General features: G+C 42.8%; 1 protein-coding gene across 1 annotated transcript in view; it reads right to left on the bottom strand.

Annotated features, from left to right (window-relative positions):
• Positions 1–15,562, bottom strand: part of LOC120524098 (interferon alpha/beta receptor 1-like) — an 84,206-nt gene extending 68,644 nt beyond the window's left edge. The window contains exons 1-2 of the mRNA XM_039745966.1: positions 15,056–15,562; positions 4,110–4,233 (exon numbers count right to left, since the gene is read on the bottom strand). Of these exons, the coding sequence (XP_039601900.1) occupies positions 4,110–4,233; positions 15,056–15,341 (410 nt within the window). The 5' untranslated portion in view covers positions 15,342–15,562. The remainder of the gene's footprint in view (positions 1–4,109; positions 4,234–15,055) is intronic.
• Between the last annotated feature and the right edge of the window lie 5,196 nt (positions 15,563–20,758).

The raw sequence follows: 20,758 nt of genomic DNA, 5'->3' as shown, positions 1-20,758 counted from the left end.
GCCTGAATGACTACTGACCAGTTGCACTCACGCCAATCATAATGAAGTGCTTCGAAAGGTTAGTTATGTCACACATAAAGACTAATCTCCCTGCCTCCCTTGACCCTCTTCAGTTTGCATACCCGCTCAAACAGGTCAACTGAGGATGCCATATGCTCTGCCCTTCACCTCTCCTTGACACATCTGGATAAAAAAGACACATATGTCAGGATGCTATTCATAGACTTTAGCTCTGCCTTCAACACAATCATCCCTCCAAAGCTGGTTGTAAAACTGAGCAGGTTGGGCCTAAACACCACCCTCTGCAATTGGATCCTGGACTTCTTGACAGAGAGGCCCCAGTCAGTTCGGATGGGCCACAACACTTCCAGCATCATCACACTGAGAACTGGAGCACCACAGGGCTGTGTGCTTAGTCCACTGCTCTTCACCCTGCTGACTCACGACTGCACAGCCACACACAACACCAATCACATCATCAAGTTTGCGGATGATACGACGGTGCTGGGACTGATAAGCAGGGATGATGAAAGAGCATACAGAGATGAGGTGAAATGGCTGTCCGCATGGTGTGAAGACAACAATCTATCTCTCAATGTCGACAAAACAAAAGAGATAATCGTGGACTTCAGAAAATCACGTCCTGCCCACATCCCGCTCAGCATCAACGGTTTAGATGTGGAGATTGTTAGGAGTACCAAGTTCCTCGGTGTGCACTTAACTGAGGAACTTACGTGGACACATAACACCTCATCACTAATCAAGAAAGCCCAGCAGAGACTACACTTCCTGAGGCGGCTGAATCAAGCACGTCTTCCCCCTTCCATCCTCACCATGTTCTACAGAGGCATCATAGAGAGTGTCCTGACCAGCTGCATCACTGTCTGGTATGGCAACTGCAACATATCCGACCGCAAGCGCCTGCAAAGGGTAGTGAAGACAGCAGAGAACATTATTGGGGTGCCTCTCCCTTCACTACAGGACATATTTTACAAACGCGTGTCCAAGGCCTGCAGCATTGTGTAGGACCCCTTACACCCCTCACATGGACTTCTGCCATCCAAGAGAAGATACTGCAGCATCAAAGCCAAATCTGCCAGGCTGCAGGAGAGTTTTTATCCCCAAGCTGTTAGACTCCTTAACACCAGGCTGCCCCCGGGACCTTCCACACGGCCTCAACCACCACTAAAAACAGAACTTTTATACATGAAAACCACTATCCTGCAAGAACTGAAAATCTCATACTGACCTCTAAGGATTTATGAAACATTCTGACCTGTCATTGTTTACACACGTCTTAAACAACTATTATCATACACTGATAATTTCTGTATTATCTATATCTATTATTTATTTACTTATTATATTACATATCTTACACATCAATATTGCTGCTACTTGTTTGTCCTATCTTTGCACAATGTGTTGTCTTGTTTGTGTTTTTAATTATAAATTTTAAAATTTTTATTCTATTTTTAATTTACTATTTGCACATCATGTTGTTACACTGTGGACCCTGAGCTTCACAATTTCGTCTATCTGTATACTTGTATATGGTTGAGATGACAATAAAGTTCACTTTGACTTGACTTTGAGTCATATCCTGTGCTCACATGACCAGCCAATAAGCTGGCACCAATGCTGTTGTCACCATGCTAAGTCACTGCTCCAGCAAGTAGACAAAAGGCTCCTACCAAAATGAATTCTGCCACAAAGTTCCCATCAAGGACAATGAGGAAGTTTTTTTTCGTTCCTCATAAAAAGAATGTTGCATAATTCAAATTGAATTTCACTTAGTTGATCTCACAGGAAATAACACAGCCGGCTTTCATCAAAGCTAATTCTGAGAAAGAGATGAGAAAAGTGAAGGACTGGCTCACTGTCAACAATGCATTGCACTTTGTCAGTTCCTCTCTAGGCCAAAACTGGAAGGGGAAAAAAAATCCAGAACTGCAGCTTTGTAATGAGTAAACCAAAATGACACACAACCATGCTTCTCTATTTGGGCAAGCATTCACTCAAAGACCCCGCATGCAGATAACAACTTGGGGCACTCGGTTGTCATTTTTCTATTCCTTGCTTACTGGAGTAAACCCTGCATGGGTGCTTGAGGGTGTCAAGGTAACAAAAAAAAAAATGTCAGCCTTCAGTCAGACACCATAGACTACATGCCCAAGATACGAGGTGTACCTGGGTTTCCAACTAGGGGAGCACTGGAGTTTGACCTGAATGTTGACTTATGTTTATTTTTTATTGTGTCTTCTATTTTTCTATTCATTTTGTAAAGCACTTTGAGCTACATTTTTTTGTATGAATATGTGCTATATAAATAAATGTTGATTGATTGATCGATTGAACGGTCTGCTATAATCTTGATATATCAAGGACAATTTTAATATTGTAATGATGATTTAGCAATGATATTGTATTTCATATAAAACTTTACTGTTGCAGTGCTCAATCCTAGTTACTACTGTGGTGGTCAATGCTCATTACGGAGCCTGCAACCTTGTGCTACACAGGACAGTACCTTAGCCACCATGATGCAGCTCACTGCCAAGTCTTCCACTTATTTTTCTATACCTGATGAGTGTTCCTTTAATTAACAACAATTAATTTAAGGCAAGAACCCTGTCTGAAGAGGTGCATCTACAAGTTCTGTTTTGTACCACCGGAGCCACTGCAACAAATTGTCTCTGCTAGGACACATAGTTGGTACTGTCCAACGTGTGGAAACCCGACAAAATGTTGTTCGTAGTCACTAGAGAAAAAGTAGTAGACTCAATCAGCTAACTGGGCTTTGGATGAGCTCACCTGACACCTGATACATAATCACGTCTGGCCACATACCAAGTCAATGATGAGTTATGGAGAGGGACCCACAGGATCGAGGAGGACATGAAAACACCCCAGCCAGGAATAAACTCGAGCTGCAAGAATACCCGTCGCATCACCACACTTGTATGAAAAACCTAATTGTTATAGTAAAACTTCATGAAATGTCCTCAATCCACTTCAAAAGAGACAAAGCAAAAGCATCCACAGACGTTCATATTGACACGTTGCATATGCATGGGACAGGGCTCAGTGTGGTAGGGGCTGACTAATGTCTGTCACATAGAAAGCCACAGTGTCGAAATGGCTCATCATATGGGTACAAACACAAGAACAGCGTATTCAAGCTCAATAACAGAGACCCGAGAAAAAAAAAAAACAAGACCTGTGGAATTCTTGTTTGTCACAGCAGAGTGTGGCGACATGTTGTATGGATGGGCACGTAAGCAAACAAACATTTCAGTATACTGTACTCCGTATATGTGACAATACTCTGACCAACTACAGTATGGCAAGAGGGGAAAAACTCTAGTTATCCATTTCTCTTTCCCAAAGTAAAGGGCAAGAAATCTGGAGGAAGTTGTGACCCCTGTGGGCTTTAATATGTCCGGCTACGTGTTGGAGGCCTACAGCCCATGTCGTCCTGTAAATCATGTCTTTGACCCTGTCTCCTTAAGTTCTATCTTCGACTCAGTAGAAGGATGTACCAGCAACCTTTCTGTCTTTAGCCTACAATGGTCATTCTGCTATGTGGTGATGTAGTCATTCCTTTTCTAACTTTAACATTATATATCATGTGACATAAAAAGTACATTCCTTATAAATATTAACACTTTCCAAGCGCACTTCATTTTAATTTAAAAAAAAAAAAAGTTTATTCTCCTAAAAAGCATTTTTTTTATTAATTAGGTCAGAGCAAGGTATTTTTGAAGATAAAACAATTTAGTTCAAAAGTTCACTGCAATCTACAAATGTGGAACTTGTCTTTGTGGTTTGCAAATAAGCCTGTACTTTTACTTCACTTCTTCTCGGCAAGTCTCTAAATGATTCAATTTAATGCTTAGAGATGCACATGTCCGCTTTTGTTGTTCAGATATCTAAGTATCTCCAGTTCATTTTTGACCCAGACCAGCACTTGCCGAGCTTTTGCTAGTGGGCCAGGAGGAGGTTTGTTTTCCTGGTAACAATTACTACAAGGAATGAAGCCGGAATTAAGTCACTCTCAGGTTTGCTACCAATACGTGTCTTTATTTGCTCATCTGATTACCACTTACCTGGCCACCTCAGCTGTGTAGGTCACCGCCCCGTCTAAGTTGGGGGACTCCCATTCCAGAATGGCCCCTAAGTTAACAGAATTCATGGTCACATTTTGTGGTTCAGGCACAGCGGCGAGTACAGCTGTAAGAAGCAAGAAAAACAACACAAATTAATGAAGTCTTTACGGAAAGACTGTGTGAATGGTAGAGGGTGCTCTAGGACGGTCAGAGGACCAAAATAATTTCTAAGGAGAACAAAGTACCACAAAAGGGCATTTTATTACCAAAAATCAAAGTCAATGCATGGGAAGAGACAATCAAACCATCAAAATAAAAGAAAAAAATCAACCCTGGCTGTCTGACACGAGATTTGTACTCCTGTGAGTCTGGTGAAGTGCCTTGAGGCCTTAGTCCATCTCAAGTAGCACTGGTAACCCTCCAAACTTTTAAAGCTTGTTCTCCTTATCAGTTGAGCTCTTGTCTCCAACTGTCCTCCCAACTCCAAGCCCAATGAAGAATGGACTGGAAGGAACTTTTAAGTTTCACACAGTAGCTGCTTCTGAGGTAAATCCTCCAGTTATCTCTGGGGTCAAGTCTGAGTAGAACTCGGAGGAGAGTCTATTGGCTTTTCCACTGCATAGTACGGCACAGCACGGTTCAGTACAGCTCACCTTGGTTCGGCTCGGTTTGCGTTTCGACTGCAGTTTAGTACCGCTTTAGAGTGGGCGGGATTATTCACGTGTCATTATAGTTGCGCCGCCTCTACTGCCGTGACATCATCGTAAACGTGCCACAAGCGACCTCCTGAAAAAACTTTTTCATTCCGCTGCCCCATCCAGCTCTCGCTGGATCCGCTCCTCGGCTACCAACGAGAGGAACGTCTGTACTTCCTCAATAGACCACGAAACAGCCATTTTTGGTTAAAACAAAATGGTGCGTCCGAACCTTCGCTGGCTGTGCTAAAAATCTAGCGGGTCTGTTGTGTCTCGTGTCACAAGTTCAGTGACGCAGTAATGACGATTTTCTCCGGCCAAACAGTGACCAGCAGAGTTTACACGTCACGTTTTAGTAACGGTTCAGCGCGCTTGGAACCTCGGCTGAGGTGGTACTAAAAAAAGGACCAGGTATCAGGTACTGTTCCCAGTGGAAAACCCCCCAAAAGTGAGCTGAACTGAACCGTGTCGTGCCGTACTATGCAGTGGAAAAGTGCCAAAAGGGAAGGAAGCACAACTTGCAATGGACCCCCTTAAATACCTTTGACCACTCATGATTGGACACTCCTGTCTATGAAGTTCAAGGCTTGATGAGCTCATCATACCAAGTGATCAGCACTGAGGGGTGACAGGCATTCAAATCAGCACAATGACAAGGGGACCCTCATTTGTGCACAGCCAGTTTTTCACATTTGATTTAATTTCATACTAAATACTGCGTCTCTAAAAATCTTTGTTCAGAAAACACCGCAGTACTCCTGGGAAATGAAGGACATACCACTGTGATCTTTACTGTTGAAAGGAGAGTCGATTATTACACAGGCTGAGAGGGTCACCAACTGCTTCATATGACTGTATTGAAGCAACCAGGTACTTTGTTTGGGAAGAAGGTGCAGCAGAACAAGAAAGCAGTCACAGTGAGAGGTTTATTTAACAGAAAACACACACACAGTATAAGGCAAAAATCAAAGGAACTGGATTGGTAATTGTTCAGACCCAACTGTCCTCACTGTTCTGGCTATGAGGAACACCCCTACAACTAAACTACCATCCAGACCTTTCTGTCACATTTGTAGCTGGTGTCCAACCCCAAGTCACACCTCCACCATCCCTGCTGATGCTCTACAGTCATGGCCAGAAGTCCTGAGAATGAGACAAGTACTGGTTGTTACAAAGTTTGCTGCTTCAGTATTTTTAGGTCTTTGTCAGATGTTTCTATGGTATACTAAAGTAGAATTACAAGCATTTCTGAAGTTGCAAAGGCTTTTATTAAGCTTAACATGCATCACAGGAAAATGAAGAGAATGAATTAAGGAGGGGATTAAGCAACACCTGGCAAGGACAGAAGTTATTAGGAACAGTCATCATGGAGTCAGAAGAGGGAGGTCGTCCTTTACTAACAGGCTGGAATTCTATGAGGAGGCAACAAAAAGATATGACCAGAGTGGAGCAGATTATGTTATTTATCTTGACTTTCAGAAAGCATCTGATGAGATGCCCATGAGAGGGTGGGCATCAAACTAAAAGAAGTGGCAGTTCAGGGTGATATTTGGAATATAAATGGGTGCAGAATTGGCTCAGACACAGGAAGCAGATGGTGACAATGGTGTGAGGAACCTCATCAGAACTGGCCGATGTTAAGAGTGGTGACCAGCAGGGGGCAGTGCTAGGGCCGCTGCTATTTTTAATATCTATAAATGATTTAGATAGGAATATAAAGAACAAGACTTGGATAGCAGACAGGCTTGGGTAGATTTGTGGATGATAAAATTTAATGTCAGTAAATGTAAAGAATTACAAATAGGAAGTTAAAATGTGAGGTCTGAATACACAATGAGAGGTCTGAACATCGAGAGTCCACCTTATGAGAAGGATTTAGGATTCGTAGTGGACTCCGCTATCAGTTGATAAGACAGTGTTCAGATGCCATTAAGAAGGCTAACAGACTGTCAGGTCATATAGCGCCTTGACGTGTGGAGTACAAGTCACACGAGGCTCTGCTCAAGCTTTATAACACACTGGTGAGGCCTCATCTGGAGTCCTGTATGCAGTTGGGGTCTCCATAAAGACATAGCAGCATAAGAGAAGGTCCAGAGAAGAGCAACTTGGCTGATTATGGGGTTATAGGGGATGAGTTATGAGGAAAGATTAAAAGAGCTGAGCCTTTACAGTTTAAGCAAAAGGATAGATAGATAGATAGATAGATAGATAGATAGATAGATAGATAGATAGATAGATAGATAGATAGATAGATAATGGACGCTTTGCACTTTTCTGAGGTCTTCACAAGTGAGGAAGTGGATAACCTCCCAGCAGTAGCAGGAATTACTAAGGAGGTTCTGAGTGATTTCGAAATTGAAGAGGGAGAAGTGCTGCTCAGATTAAATAGGCTGGCATCAAACAAATCACCAGGACCAGATAATACTTACCCTAAAATTCTTAACGAGTTAGCGAGTACAGATATAAACCCTTGACACATATTGTTGAGAAGTCACTGCGCAATGGGGAAATTCCAAACAACTGGAAAATGGCAAATATCTTGTTGTATGAAGGATGCTTGGACAGATGCAAGTAACTATAGGCCAGTAAGCTTAATGTACACCACAGGTAAATAGAAGGAATTATTAAGTAAAAGACTGAGCAACACATGGCAAGAACAGGACAGTCAACATGGGTTCAGAAGAGGAGTGCCGTGTTTTATTAACATGCTGGAATCAACAATGACATTTATTTCTGTTGCACATTTTCATACAAATAATGTCACTCAAAGTGCTTTACATGATGAAGAAAAGAGAAATAAAAGACAAAGTAAGAATTAAAATAAAAGGATATGATCAATGTGGAACATATGATATTTTTTATCATTTTTTTAATCTTTATTTCCAGTTGCCACATGAAAGGTTGGGATTTCAGGGTGCGGCGTTTAGATGGCTGCAAAATTGGCTAACACATACGAAACAGCGGGTATGAGGAACCCTGATCAGAACTGGGCGATGTTAAGAAGGGTGTCCAGCAGGTGTCAGTGATAGGGCAAAACGTAATTTTATAGTTGTTAACTTTATTAATTGAAAAGAACGTCACAATGGTACAATCTTGTAAGTTCTGAAATTGTGGGCCTTCATTTGTGCATTCTTGTTGTCAACTTATTAATATTGTTATTGGCAAGAAGAAGACGACGACGACCAAATAAGACAATACAAATAAATAATACAATAATTAATAAATAAATAATACAAGATGACTTGGATAGAAATATAAAGAACAAGCTGGTTAAGTTTGCAAATGATACCAAATAGGTGGATTAGCAGATAATCAAGATCCACTGAATCATCCCAGAGGGACACGTGGCAGAAGAAGCCGACTAGAAGCCCAGTAAAGTATTACGTATGGGAAGTCAAATGCTACACCTGAATACACAATGGTCTTAAACTGCAAGGTGCACCTTACGAGAAGGACCTGGGAATCATAGTGGACTCATCACCATCAGCATCAGCATCAGAAAGCGTACAGAACGCTAACACAATGTTAGGCTATATAGCGGCCTAATGTGTGGAGGGAGGCTTAGCCTTAAAATACTACATTTGGTATTTTTCAGGTCAGTTATTTCTCCACAAACATGACACATATTCATTTGGCAAGTGAAACTGTGTTATAAAGTTAAGCATTTTATATAAAATTGTAAAGAATACGTAGCCAGTCCTGACATTTTATAATGGTAGTTATGGGGCATGGTAAACTCGGGGAAATCGAAAGCCTAAAAACTTACCAAATACATCAATTTTTCTAGCTAAAAAAGCTGTCTAGCATTAATCTGTGTCTTGAGGTTACGCACACACATTATAAAACACTTTATAAGTGTCATTTTCAAACACCAAAATTATGAGATTCAGCCATCTTAAAAGACGAGCGGTGCGTGCTACATCAGCGCTCATCTTCCTCCACAACCTCTCACACTGTGATGCGCGGTTATCTCTGGAAAGACAAAAACCGCACTAAACTGCTCCTGCCATGTGCCTGGTATCATCCTAACGGACTTCCTTATTTATGTGAACTTATCCTAGTAAAGCCACTGCTATCACACAAGTGAACAGAAAACCTATCCTGACCTCGAGAAAAACAGTACTAGGAATATGTGATCAAATGATCATTTCTAAGATTACTTTCATTGTCACAAACGCAGCAGAAACGTAGAAGGCAGGTTTTTTAATATCGAAACTTTAGCCATTTCAAAAGAGGAAGTATTCGGAAAGATTTTTGCCATTTGTTTTGCAGTGGTGGCCCGTGCCACATAGCTTCCATTATAAAACAGCAGTACTGGCTACGTATTTTTAAAAATGTATAGAAAGCGTGCAACTTTAAAACACAACTTTGTGGAAAAAGCACACATATCATGCTTTTATGAAGAAATAACTAACCTGAAAAATTTCAGACTTATCCTTTAAGCTTTTTAACACATTACTGAGACCTCAACTGGAGTCTTGTATTCAGTTTTGGTCGCCATATTACGAAAATGACAGAGCAGCGCAAAGGAAAGTCCAGAAGAAAACAACCAGGCTGATTCTGGAACTGAGAAATACAAGCCAAGAGGAGAGACTGAAAGAGCGGATCCTTTTCAATTCAAGGAAAACAAACATTAAGATCAAAGTGTTTAAAACAAGGAGAGGATTCGGTACGATGGACATCAGCTGTTACTTAAAAATAAATTCTGCAACAAGGACACAGGAACGTGGTTGGAAGCTTGTTCAAGTCAGATTTTGTGCCAACGATAGAAAGCTTTTCTTCATGCAATGAACTAGAGACACAGGAAGAGAGCAGCATTTTAGGGACCTTCAAATCTCGACTTGATGATATTTTGGACAAAGAAAATAAGACGGACGGACGAGCTTGATGGGCCAAATGGCCTGTTCTTGTCACAAGTTTCTAATGTACTGACGGGCAGAGACTTTGACAGCATACCACACGGTCAGCCCAATACGAACACGTGTCATCTTTTGAGATTTGCATGACATGACATCCTTAGTAAGTGATAAATGGAGAAAAGCTCACAGTATTTGTTACTATTAGAACAGAGACGCGGACTGCTTTAAATAACAAAAACTACGTTTATTCTGCAGAACATATCCATGCAAAACAGGTAAAGCACTTTGAGCTACAAGAAGAATAAAGTAAGCGAATTGAAAACATCGACATAATACAGATAAACACGTGAGCGACAGAGCTGGCAAAGCCCTTAAACATTTGGATAAGATACTGCAACGACGAGGCTAACCAAATGTGCACGATGGACTTGCATGTGTAACATTTCTAATGAGGAGCAAGAAAAAGAAAAGGCACAACAGTCCACGTGGACACAACCAGAAAATGTTAGTTCTTTGTCTTGTCTGTGTTTTAAATTTTAATTTACTTTTCATTTTTTATTTGCACTTCATGTTGTGGGCGGCATGGTGGGTACCGCTGCCGCCTCGCAGTTAGGAGACCCGTCTGGGTTCGCTTCCCAGGTCCTCCCTGCGTGGAGTTTGCATGTTCTCCCCATGTCCTCCCACAGTCCAAAGACATGCTGGTTAGGTGACTTGGCGATTCTAAATTGTCCCTGGTGAGTGGGTGTGTGTGTGTGCGTGCCCTGCGGTGGGCTGGCACTGTACAATAGTACAGAATCAAGAAGCACATACTTACTACAGGGTCAGGTCAGGTTGGTGAGCATTCACTGGTACAACACCCACCGCACAACGAAACACCTCAGGATCCTGAATGGCAACCGCCCAGGCAGACATTGGCAGTCCCACCCTCCAGAAATGAGCCTCTACCTGCCACAGCCAGGTGTTATGTGGGCATCCCCTTGGCTTAGTCCAGCCACTTGGGTCCCCAACAATGAGGGTCACGCGAGCTGGATCACCCTCGGGTAATCACACGACATGGCCGTAGTGCCATAACTGACGGTCCCTCACAATGCAGGTCATGTGCCTCATTCGGGACTCCGTGAGCAACACAAAGTCACACCAGTGTTACCCGAGGACCCTCTGAAGTGACACACATGAAGGAGTCGAGTCTTCATCTCAGGTCACTGGCTAGCGTCCATGTCTTGCACACAGGGAGTACCAGGACTCAAAAGACTTGGACCTTCACCCTTTTGCAGATATCAGGAGGGGGCGCCACACACCCCTTTACACAGACCTCATGAATGCTCTCCCAATCCGAGTCACCAGACACCTGAATGTCACTGCCGAGGTGAGCAAACCTCTTGAGGAGGTCGACACTCTCTCCGCAGACAAATAAACGAAGAGTGAAATGAACAAAACGTTTAATCAAATGATCGACGTCAATATTTAAATTCAGAACTAAACAAATTGGGTCAAGTGAAGTAAGCAGGCTGCACAGACCAACAGACAGAACGTCAGAGGAGTGGCTTGATGTCACTGTCCACCTTGACCTTTACACATCTAGGTAGAGGAGTGTGTGTGTGTGTGTTCATTTCTTTCCATTCATCATCAAGCATAACCTCCGGCAGGACAAACAAGCTGTCAGTTGTCTTCACTTAAAAACTTCTCTGCGTGTTTGTATGTGCACACAGGTATGTCTATAAAATACAAAAACAGTTGTGCCCGCCTGTCACGTTTATACTTGTAAACTACTGAGGCCAGGACTTTGTTTTAATCAAAAACTTACGACATGATACGCTCAAACAAAATGGCTAAGCAGCAACTCCCATGATATTATTGAGGTTCACGTCTTGCTGGAAGCAGACTGATTGAGAAGATGACAAGGCAGAGAGAGAGAGAAAATGAAGAAGAAGAAGAAGAGCTGTGACATCAGCTAGGAAGAAGGACAGTCCAGGCGTCTCTGCTACGAGTAACCGGCTAATACCTTGACCTTGCGGGGACTGCACATTTTCTAGTTTAAATAAATTGCGCATCTCAAAAACCACCTGTACAAAAATTCTGCAAATCCATAGGCCTGGTCCCCCCGACTAGAGAGAGCGGATTGAAAAGATTCCTGTCAAATTGAACAATTTCTATGGCAGTTAAAGCAGGACATGGGTTAAGTCATTTGTGAAGGATATGAGGAGACATAATGGCCCAAAAACAAGACCCACAGAGACAAAGCAACCTGTCGCTCTTGGCGCTCAGAGCGGATATCCGCGCGTTCTAAAATGTGGTCTCTTTGCGGGGATGCAGTCATCCAGGACCTTTACACCATCTAAAAATACATTTCCAATGAAAATTGCAATTTTAAGAAATGAAAATCAATTTGGATTTTCCACAGGCATACTATTGAGACACCAGACTCAAATCAGTTTTTCCTGACACTTCTAACATTGTAGAATTTGACTCAATGGTGACAACACCGGGAAATGGCGTGTGCGATATTGAGGGACTCGGCCACTACATCACAGACTACAGATATTAACTTCTGTGTATTACTTCTGGTTTTTGGTTTTATTATTTTCTCTCATTTCCTTTTACGTACATTTTTACATATAATATTACGGTTTGATATTTCTTGTCGTTCGTCTTGTGGTTTGTATTACGCGTTGTAGCATTGCTTTGTTAGTGTTGTTCAGCTTCTGTACCACAAACCTGTTGACGATAAAGGATTTCTAGTCTAAGACAGTGAGGCGCTAAACCAAACAACAAGCCCCAGATTACTAAGAAGCTATAAAAGGTCTCCTGAACGAAAAAAGAGTTAAAGAGGCTATGAAGGACACACAGCGAGTGCTACAGATAAAGCTGAGCGAAGGAAAGGAAGGTTACAAAGCTAACACAGAAAACAACATGAAGGACGTCTGGAATGGACTGGTCATCATTACTGGACTCGAGCACCAGAAGGAGATGTGGACAAAGCGAATGCCCCGAACCCATCTTTAATAAACGGCCAGTCTAACAAAAACTCATCCATACTACATCAGCAATGAACTCCTACCATGTCAACTGGAATGGCCGGTGACAAGTCCACCTCTTTCCATTAGTGTGGACTGTCCATAACTAGGAAGTTACACACAAAGGAAAAGCTGAGGGAGCAGATGAAGTCAGTCCATGGGTTCTTAAAGCCTGTGCTGACCAACCTTGTGGTGTCCCCTGTCACCTGTTCAGTTTGTCCCTAAGGCTTCAGAAAGTGCTGCTGCTGTAGAAACAAAGAAGGCAGACACCTCTTCACCTAATGACTACAGATCAGGGGCAATTCAATTTCACACCAAGACGACGACCGAGAGGCTGGTCCTGGATTATACGAGGTCTCGTGGTGGACCACCAGAACCAAGTGCAGTATGGAGTGGATAATGCAGTTATCTGTCTGCTCCACAAGGCTGGCAGCACTGCGAGGATTCTGGTTTTTGATTTCTCCAGCACATTCAATACCATCAATCCATCTCTGGTGATGGGCCGGTGGATGAGCTTGTGGGGTCCTGGCTGACCACAATCTGTGCGACTCGAGGACTGTGTGAACAACACGTTGACAGGCCTGTCTGCTGTACTCTTCACACCTCAGACTAGAAATGTAACAGCAGCTCAGGTCACTTGCACAAATTCTCAGCTGATTCTGCACTTACGGGGGTTTTCATAGGGGGATGAAACAAAGGAGAGTCGTCGGGGAGATCTTTTGAGTATTGTGTGCACCTGAACATCAGCACAACCAAAGAACCGGTTAGTAACTTTCACCGCACCACAAGAGCCTCCATGTCCAGTCACTATTCAGGGAGGTTGTGCAGTCCTACAAGTACTTGGGGGGTCCACATCAATGACAGGTTGGACTGGTCTTGGAACACAAGAGGAACTACAGAAGAAAGGGCAGAGCCGAGCCTTTTTCTTAGGACACTGCGGTCCTTTACTGAGGGGAGTGACACCCTTCAAATGATCCACATCTCTGTGATGGTCAGTGTGGTGTGCTGGGCTAGTACCATCATGTCATCAAACACGCTAATTAAAAGGGCAAGTTCAGTTATAGGACACACTCTGGACCCCCTAGCGGTCGAAGCAAAGGAGAGAATTAAAACCGAGTGGCATTATAAACAATGCTGCACATCTTCTCTGTGACACACTAACACAGTGACCACAAATCATTCAGAAGAAGTGTGTCAAAAACAAACAAACAAACAAACCCACAATGGCACCTCCTTTATACAAACAGCAATACACCCGTATAGAGAGGGACAGGACTGGCATGGCCAAGTCTGAGATTTCCTTTTTAGGTGTGATCAGATGACACTGTGTGTAGACATATTTATTTATTGAGCTTCTGTAAAAGGCCACATTTCCCCCTCAAATGAAATTCTATCTCAGCGTCTCTTTATATGGAAGATTAATAAAATAAAGAAAACAAATCAGCACACACCCCAAGCCAGAAGGAGAACATGCGAACTCCACACAAGGCCAGTGACTTGAACCCTGTCTACTGCTCCTTCCCAAGGCAGGCTGGACCCAACCCTGGACACAGGATGTCCAGTCCATCATAACCCCCAAAGGGCCCAATTCGTGGTCTCCGGGTCACTTAACCTTGTGTGTCTCTGGCATTTGGGATCCGAATACGAGGTTTGTCAAACAGACGGCTGCCAGTCAACCAGTCGAGCTCTCCTGGTGTAATACCGGACTTCAACATTTTGGAAATATTCTCAAAAACGTTTCAAATTCAGCCCGGGGCATTGTGGTCCAGGCAAGAACAAACCCCGGACGGGGCGCCAATTCAACGCAGGCCGAGCAGCTGAGGAAATCCGCCGACTTCAAACCAAAACTAAAACGAGAGAAACGCAGAAAGGCGAGGAGTCCCTCAGGCCGACTCTGTCAGCTTCTTCTTGTTCAGCGTGACGTTAACCAGGAGTTCACTTGAAGTTCCCAAAGCCGAGCTCGAGACGGTCCAACAATGGCGGTTTTGGGGTGGCTTGGGTACAACGTCCTCACTGCTAACCCCGGTAACCGAGTCGTACTTTGGGCCATCAGTGGGCGTTGCAACTTCCTAAAGAGAGGAGACCACGGCAGTGTGTACTGCGCCTTTCACTTTATTATATAAAGTTACTATGCCGACCAATTATTTACACAAGTAATACAATGCGATGATAAACTGGCCCTGTCGTCGATATACAAGCCCTCCTAAATCAAAACGTGTAGCGTGCCCTCCATTAGCAGTCGTCGCCGCCGCCGCCGCCACGGACTTTGGTAGTAAACACCGAACTTGAAATTTAAACTTGTCCGCTCGACTCCAGGAGAAGATGATGGCGGCTCGTCGTTAACAAGGAAGTCAGACCAGCAAAAAAAGGCCACCCACCTGCACATAACATCAGAGTACACAGAAGCGTCGTCCCCAAGTCGGCTCCCATTGCTCCGCAGAGCAGCTCGACTCTCCGACCGCGGCACGCCGTAGCGGTGTTGACTGTGTTGGGCTCCGCTCCGCTCCGAGGGGGTCGAAGAGGCGTTGCAGCCCGAGAGGGAGGAGCCTGAAGGGAAAAGGAAGATAACCTGCTTAAAAAAACGAAACGCCGAATTTCCCGTCCGCCGCTTACAGTAAAAGAAGAAACCACAGCGCGTATTGTGTCACAACGAGAAGCCGACATTTCTACGTGCGCACGATTCGCGGTTAAAAACTACGGGCCGCAGACTTAAAGAGGCTCGTGTCGTTAGTTCTTATAGAAACCTCGACATTCTTTAATAAGGATCAGGATGAGTTATGAGGCAGTTCAACAGGCGAACTCTGTCACATTTCTTCTGTACTTGTCGCTAGAAATGCCACCCAGCAGGGTGGCGTTTCCTTCCAGTTTGCACTCATTGGGACCCTGGGCTGCTGTTACCGGCCGAATGTTTGCAGTAGAAATGCACGATTTGCATACATCACCGCCCAGTTTAATTTTAAATTAGCTCATTTACATACAGGCGGAATTTTGACCAAACAAGACCCTGTACACGGTGATATTGGCATAAAGAAACGCCCCTCTGGGGTTAAAGTAGGCTAATCTACGTGTAGGACTGCCTATATTGGGGAGAAAGAGGAGCCCGCAGTTATCCGCCAAGTCAAGCCAAGTTTATTGTCATGTGCAGACAGTGCAGTGAGACTCGTACTCTGAAAAGTGAGCATAATACAATGCAAAAAAAAAAAAAAAGAAAGAAGACAATGCAGGCTAATTAGTATTAAGTCACCTCTATCTAATTAAATTAAAATATATTCGCATTAAGCAACGCCCCATTCGTGTATTTTACATACGGGGCCGTCTTTTTAATAGGTAAACAGTGAAATCAAAATTCCCCTGCAGCTTTTAATATCATTTGAATTGCAGAACGCCTCTCCTCTCTTGTAATAGGCAGAAATGTGGGGGCGGAATTCCCCTTCCATCAGAATCTTTGGTTTCGCAAGTCTATCGATGTCAGCTTTTCTTTCAGCTTGCCGAAGGCAGAGCGGCCAAATCTGTGCAGTCCGCTTTTCGGAGTGCCGAGGGTTTTCAAGAACTTCTGAGCCGTGTATTGTACACTAAATGAACAAATTCTTAGGACCCCCAGTGCATCTGCTCTACCTTGTAATTATCTAATCAGCCCGTCAGGTGGCAGCAGTGCAATGCATGAACTCCTGCAAATGTAGGTCAGGAGCTTCAGTTCATGTTCACATCAAAGACCAGAACAGGGAACTAATGTGATCTCCGTGATGTCCACCGTGGTATGATTGTGAGTGTTGGATGGGCTGGTCTGAGTACTTCTGGAGCTTCTGATCTTCTGGGAATTGCATACATAGGAGCTGTGAGAGTTTCCCCAACATGCAGTGAGAAGCACATCTGGGGAGGGATGCACCTTATTGATGAGAGATGTCAGAGGAGAATGGCCACACTGGTACGGGGTGAAAGAAAGGCTACAGTAACTCAGGCAAGCACTCTGTGCAACTGTGGTGAGCAGAAAAGAATGGGAAAGGTGCTATATAAATAAAATATTATCCATCCATCCATTATCCAACCTGCTATATCCTAACTACAGGGTCATGGGGGTCTATAAATATTATTCTTATAATAATTGTTGTTGTTAAATGCATCTCAGAATACACAACACGTCAAGCCTTGAGGTGGATTACAACATCACTTAATTCTAAAGCACACTTTCATATGCAGGATGTAGTTCAAAATGCTTTAAAAAGATGTCAAAGAAAAACAAATGAAAATTAGAGAAGAATAACAAATGAATAACATACAAAATAAATAAATATGCATTTACAAATATATGGATATGTAATTAATAGAAAATTAGAATCCTTAGATATAGTTTCATTTTTTTTTCCATCTCAAACAATGAGTCTGATAAAAAGGTCAGATAGCCAATTTCAATTCTTTATTGTCATGTGTGCAAGTGTCATGTACAATGAAATCCTTGCTTGCATGTGCCCTGCAGACAGTGAAAATAGGCATTAAAAACCACACACAATAAATAAATGAATATAATTATAAAATCAATAAAACCAGAATCCTAGAAATAAACTGAGACAGTGACAGAAGTGTAAGTGCAGGTAGCAGTGGAGGTGACACAAGGTTACTGATTGTTCAGGAGTCTGATTACACTTGGGTAGAAACTGTTCCTGAACCTGGAGGTGTGCGTCTGAATGGACTTTAGATGGGAGGAGGGTGAAAAGTGACAGTGCAGGGTGGCTGGGGTCCCGCCTGAGACAGCATGTGGTGGGGATGTCATGGATCGGGTGTGTGCCCGTCAATCAGAGCTCTGCAGTCCTGAACTGAGCAGTTGCTGTACCAGGATGTGATGCCTCCTGTCAGGATGGAGTCCACAGTACACCTGTAGAATCTGCACAGGCTTGTGGGGGACATCCGGGCCAGGGTGGACAGAAAATAAATAGATAGATAGATAGATAGATAGATAGATAGATAGATAGATAGATAGATAGATAGATAGATAGATAGATAGATAGATGAAAGGCACTATATAATAGGATAGATAGATAGATAGATAGATAGATAGATAGATAGATAGATAGATAGATAGATAGATGTGAAAGGCTCACTATATAATAGATAGATAGATAGATAGATAGATAGATAGATAGATAGATAGATAGATAGATAGATGTGAAAGGCACTATATAATAGAACACTATATAATAGATAGATAGATAGATAAATAGATAGATAATTGTGAAAGGCAGTTGCTATATAATAGTACCAGATAGATAGATAGATGCCTCCTGATCAGATAGATAGATAGAGTCCACAGATAGATAGATAGATAGATAGATAGATAGATGTGAAAGGCACCTATATAATAGATAGAATCTATATAATAGATAGATAGATAGATAGATAGATAGATAGATAGATAGATAGATGTGAAAGGCACTATATAATAGATAGATAGATAGATTGATAAATAGATAGATAGATAGATAGATAGATAGATAGATAGATAGATAGATAGATGTGAAAGGCACTATATAATAGATAGATATATAGATAGATAGATAGATATGAAAGGCACTATATAATGATAGATAGATAGATAAATGTGAAAGGCACTATATAATAGATAGATAGGGGGTGCTCTCGCTCCCTTGAACCCCTGTCCACGACTCCAGACACCAGGTAAAAGTCGTCAAGTTGACTTTATTTTTCTTCCACAGTGTACAAAGCACACTCTCCTCCACAATACTCATATAAATCACTAATAAACCACAATAATAAACAAATAACCAATCCTCCAGCTCCCAGACGCGTTGCCACCCTTCCACCCAGCTCAGCTCGTTGTCTGGGAGTTCCCATAGTCCTTTTATACTCCCTGACCCGGAAGTGTTTCTGCCCAATAGTCCACAAGTCCTTTTCCCTTCCGGGTCAGGGTAAATAGTCCCTTTCTTCAACTCGGAAGTCCGTCGCTCTTCCTGTGACGAACCTCCGGGTCACAGGGCATGAAGAAGCCCTCGGTCCTCCCTGCAGCGCCCTCCTGTGGCCTCCACGGCATCCAGCAGGGCTTTGCATAAAAACTCCAATGTCCATGATGCCCTGCTGGTCTTCTGGGGACCTCCTCGCTGCAAGGAGGGCTCCACCTGGTGGCTTGGGGGTATTGGCCGGGATAAATAGCCGGACATCCATTACAATAGATAGATAGATAGATAGATAGATAGATAGATAGATAGATAGATAGATAGATAGATAGATAGATAGATAGATAGATAGAAGAAAAAAACAAAATCTGCAGGGGCCAAAAGACCACCGAGCCTCCACTGGGCCTTCTACTGCACGTAAATGTTCAAAGTCACTCTTCATTGTTTCGTCCCAGAGTGTTTGATTCAGTTGGTTTTGTGGACGGCTGGCACGTCCGGCTTCATTCAGGAATCACAGGCTGCTGTGCGGTGCCTCGGTCAAGTGCTGGTGACGCCACCACAGAAAAAACAGAAAACAAAGCAGAGGTTGGTAAGGACTGCAGGTCCATGGAGAATATAATTGTTCTCTGCATGTGTCATCTATTAAGAGGACAACTAAAATGCAGCTATGAGGAAGTCATGTCAAAAATGTGGGATGGTAGGAGTTTTTTAAAATGATGACATCAAGTCAAGTCAAGTGGCTTTCTTGTCACGTCGTTCATCTGTAACCCTAAAGAGAGCCATACAGCGACATGAAATAAGAGGACTGCAGTGCAGCATTTGCATAAAGGACAGGTCAAGAACTCAACTCTACTATAAATAGGTAAGTGAATAGAAAGTAATAATTTGAAAGAGATTGTAATAAACAAATACATAAGAACATTTTCATGACTATAGGAGTTAAAGCACGTTATTAAACATGAGTTTCACTTCGATGAAATCATTTATTGCAGCAGTACAATCAGGGGCGGCTCTAGGCTTGTGGTGGCACCGGGCAGAGGAAGAATCGATGGCTCCTTCGCCCGCCAATGTCAGTAAGGTAGCTTATCACGGTGGATGTAGTACATGTTTAATTATTCTATCCTTCACGACACTCCCAGTGCAGAATATAGATAATTTAAATGAAGTTCAAGTTTTATGTGTATAATTTAACAAACATATTTTGCTGCATTTCACCTTAAAAATGATCTCGTCATCATATGTAAATACGCGCTTTTATAAAGTGGCTCAGGTTGTGTGATATTATAACTGTAGTGTAAGTTTACAGTGAGGTGATTGTACTTATAAGTCCTAACAGATCTACAAGGAGCAATTGATTTAGTGCATTTAAAGTTCTTGAGATGAAACTGTTTGTGAACCGCGAGGTCCGTACAGGAAAGGCTTTAAAACATTTTGCAGTGGCTGAGACAGCGTGTCCTTAAAGCTGTATACGATAATTCTCTTTCTGATCAGCTGCTGCTGTGATTCACACTCAGATACAGTGATATAAATACTCCGAGTGGTGCAGTGAGAGAAATATGGAAAAAGATGATCCGCTGTGGCAACTCCTAACGGGAGGAGCTGAAAGAAGAAGAAGAAGTGAGAGTAACAACGCTAAAGCAGTTCTGGTATTTGGAATACTATGGCTGTTCCCTCTACCATTATATTGTTACGAGTTCATTACAATCAGATGCATTACACTAATAAACAATATGCGGTTAGTTTCGGTGTATTTATAAAATAAAGGATAACCACACAAGAACAGTAGCACTGCTTTGACGCTGGGTACCGCCAGTCTGAAAAACCGAGAGGAGAACTTGCGTACGACAAGGTATGAGGTACCGTGGACAAGTGCGTGGAGAGTCAAAGGGAAGGAAGCACAACTTGCGACTGACCACCTTAGATACCTTTGACCACTCGTGACTGGACACTCCTGTCTATGAAGTTCAAGGCTTGACGAGCTCATCATACCAAGTAATCAGCACTGAGCAGCGACAGGCATTCAGATCAGCACAATGACAAGGGGACCCACATTTGTGCACAGCCAGTTTTTCACATTTGATTTAATCTCATAAAACTAAATACTGCGTCACTAAAAATCTTTGTTCAGAAAACACCGCAGTACTCGGAAATGAAGGACACACCACTGATATCTTT

Source organism: Polypterus senegalus, chromosome 2, assembly GCF_016835505.1.
Source record: "Polypterus senegalus isolate Bchr_013 chromosome 2, ASM1683550v1, whole genome shotgun sequence".
Taxonomy (NCBI): Eukaryota; Metazoa; Chordata; class Cladistia; order Polypteriformes; family Polypteridae; genus Polypterus; species Polypterus senegalus.
Note: the sequence above shows the minus strand (reverse complement) of the source record. Positions and strands in the feature narration are given on the sequence as shown.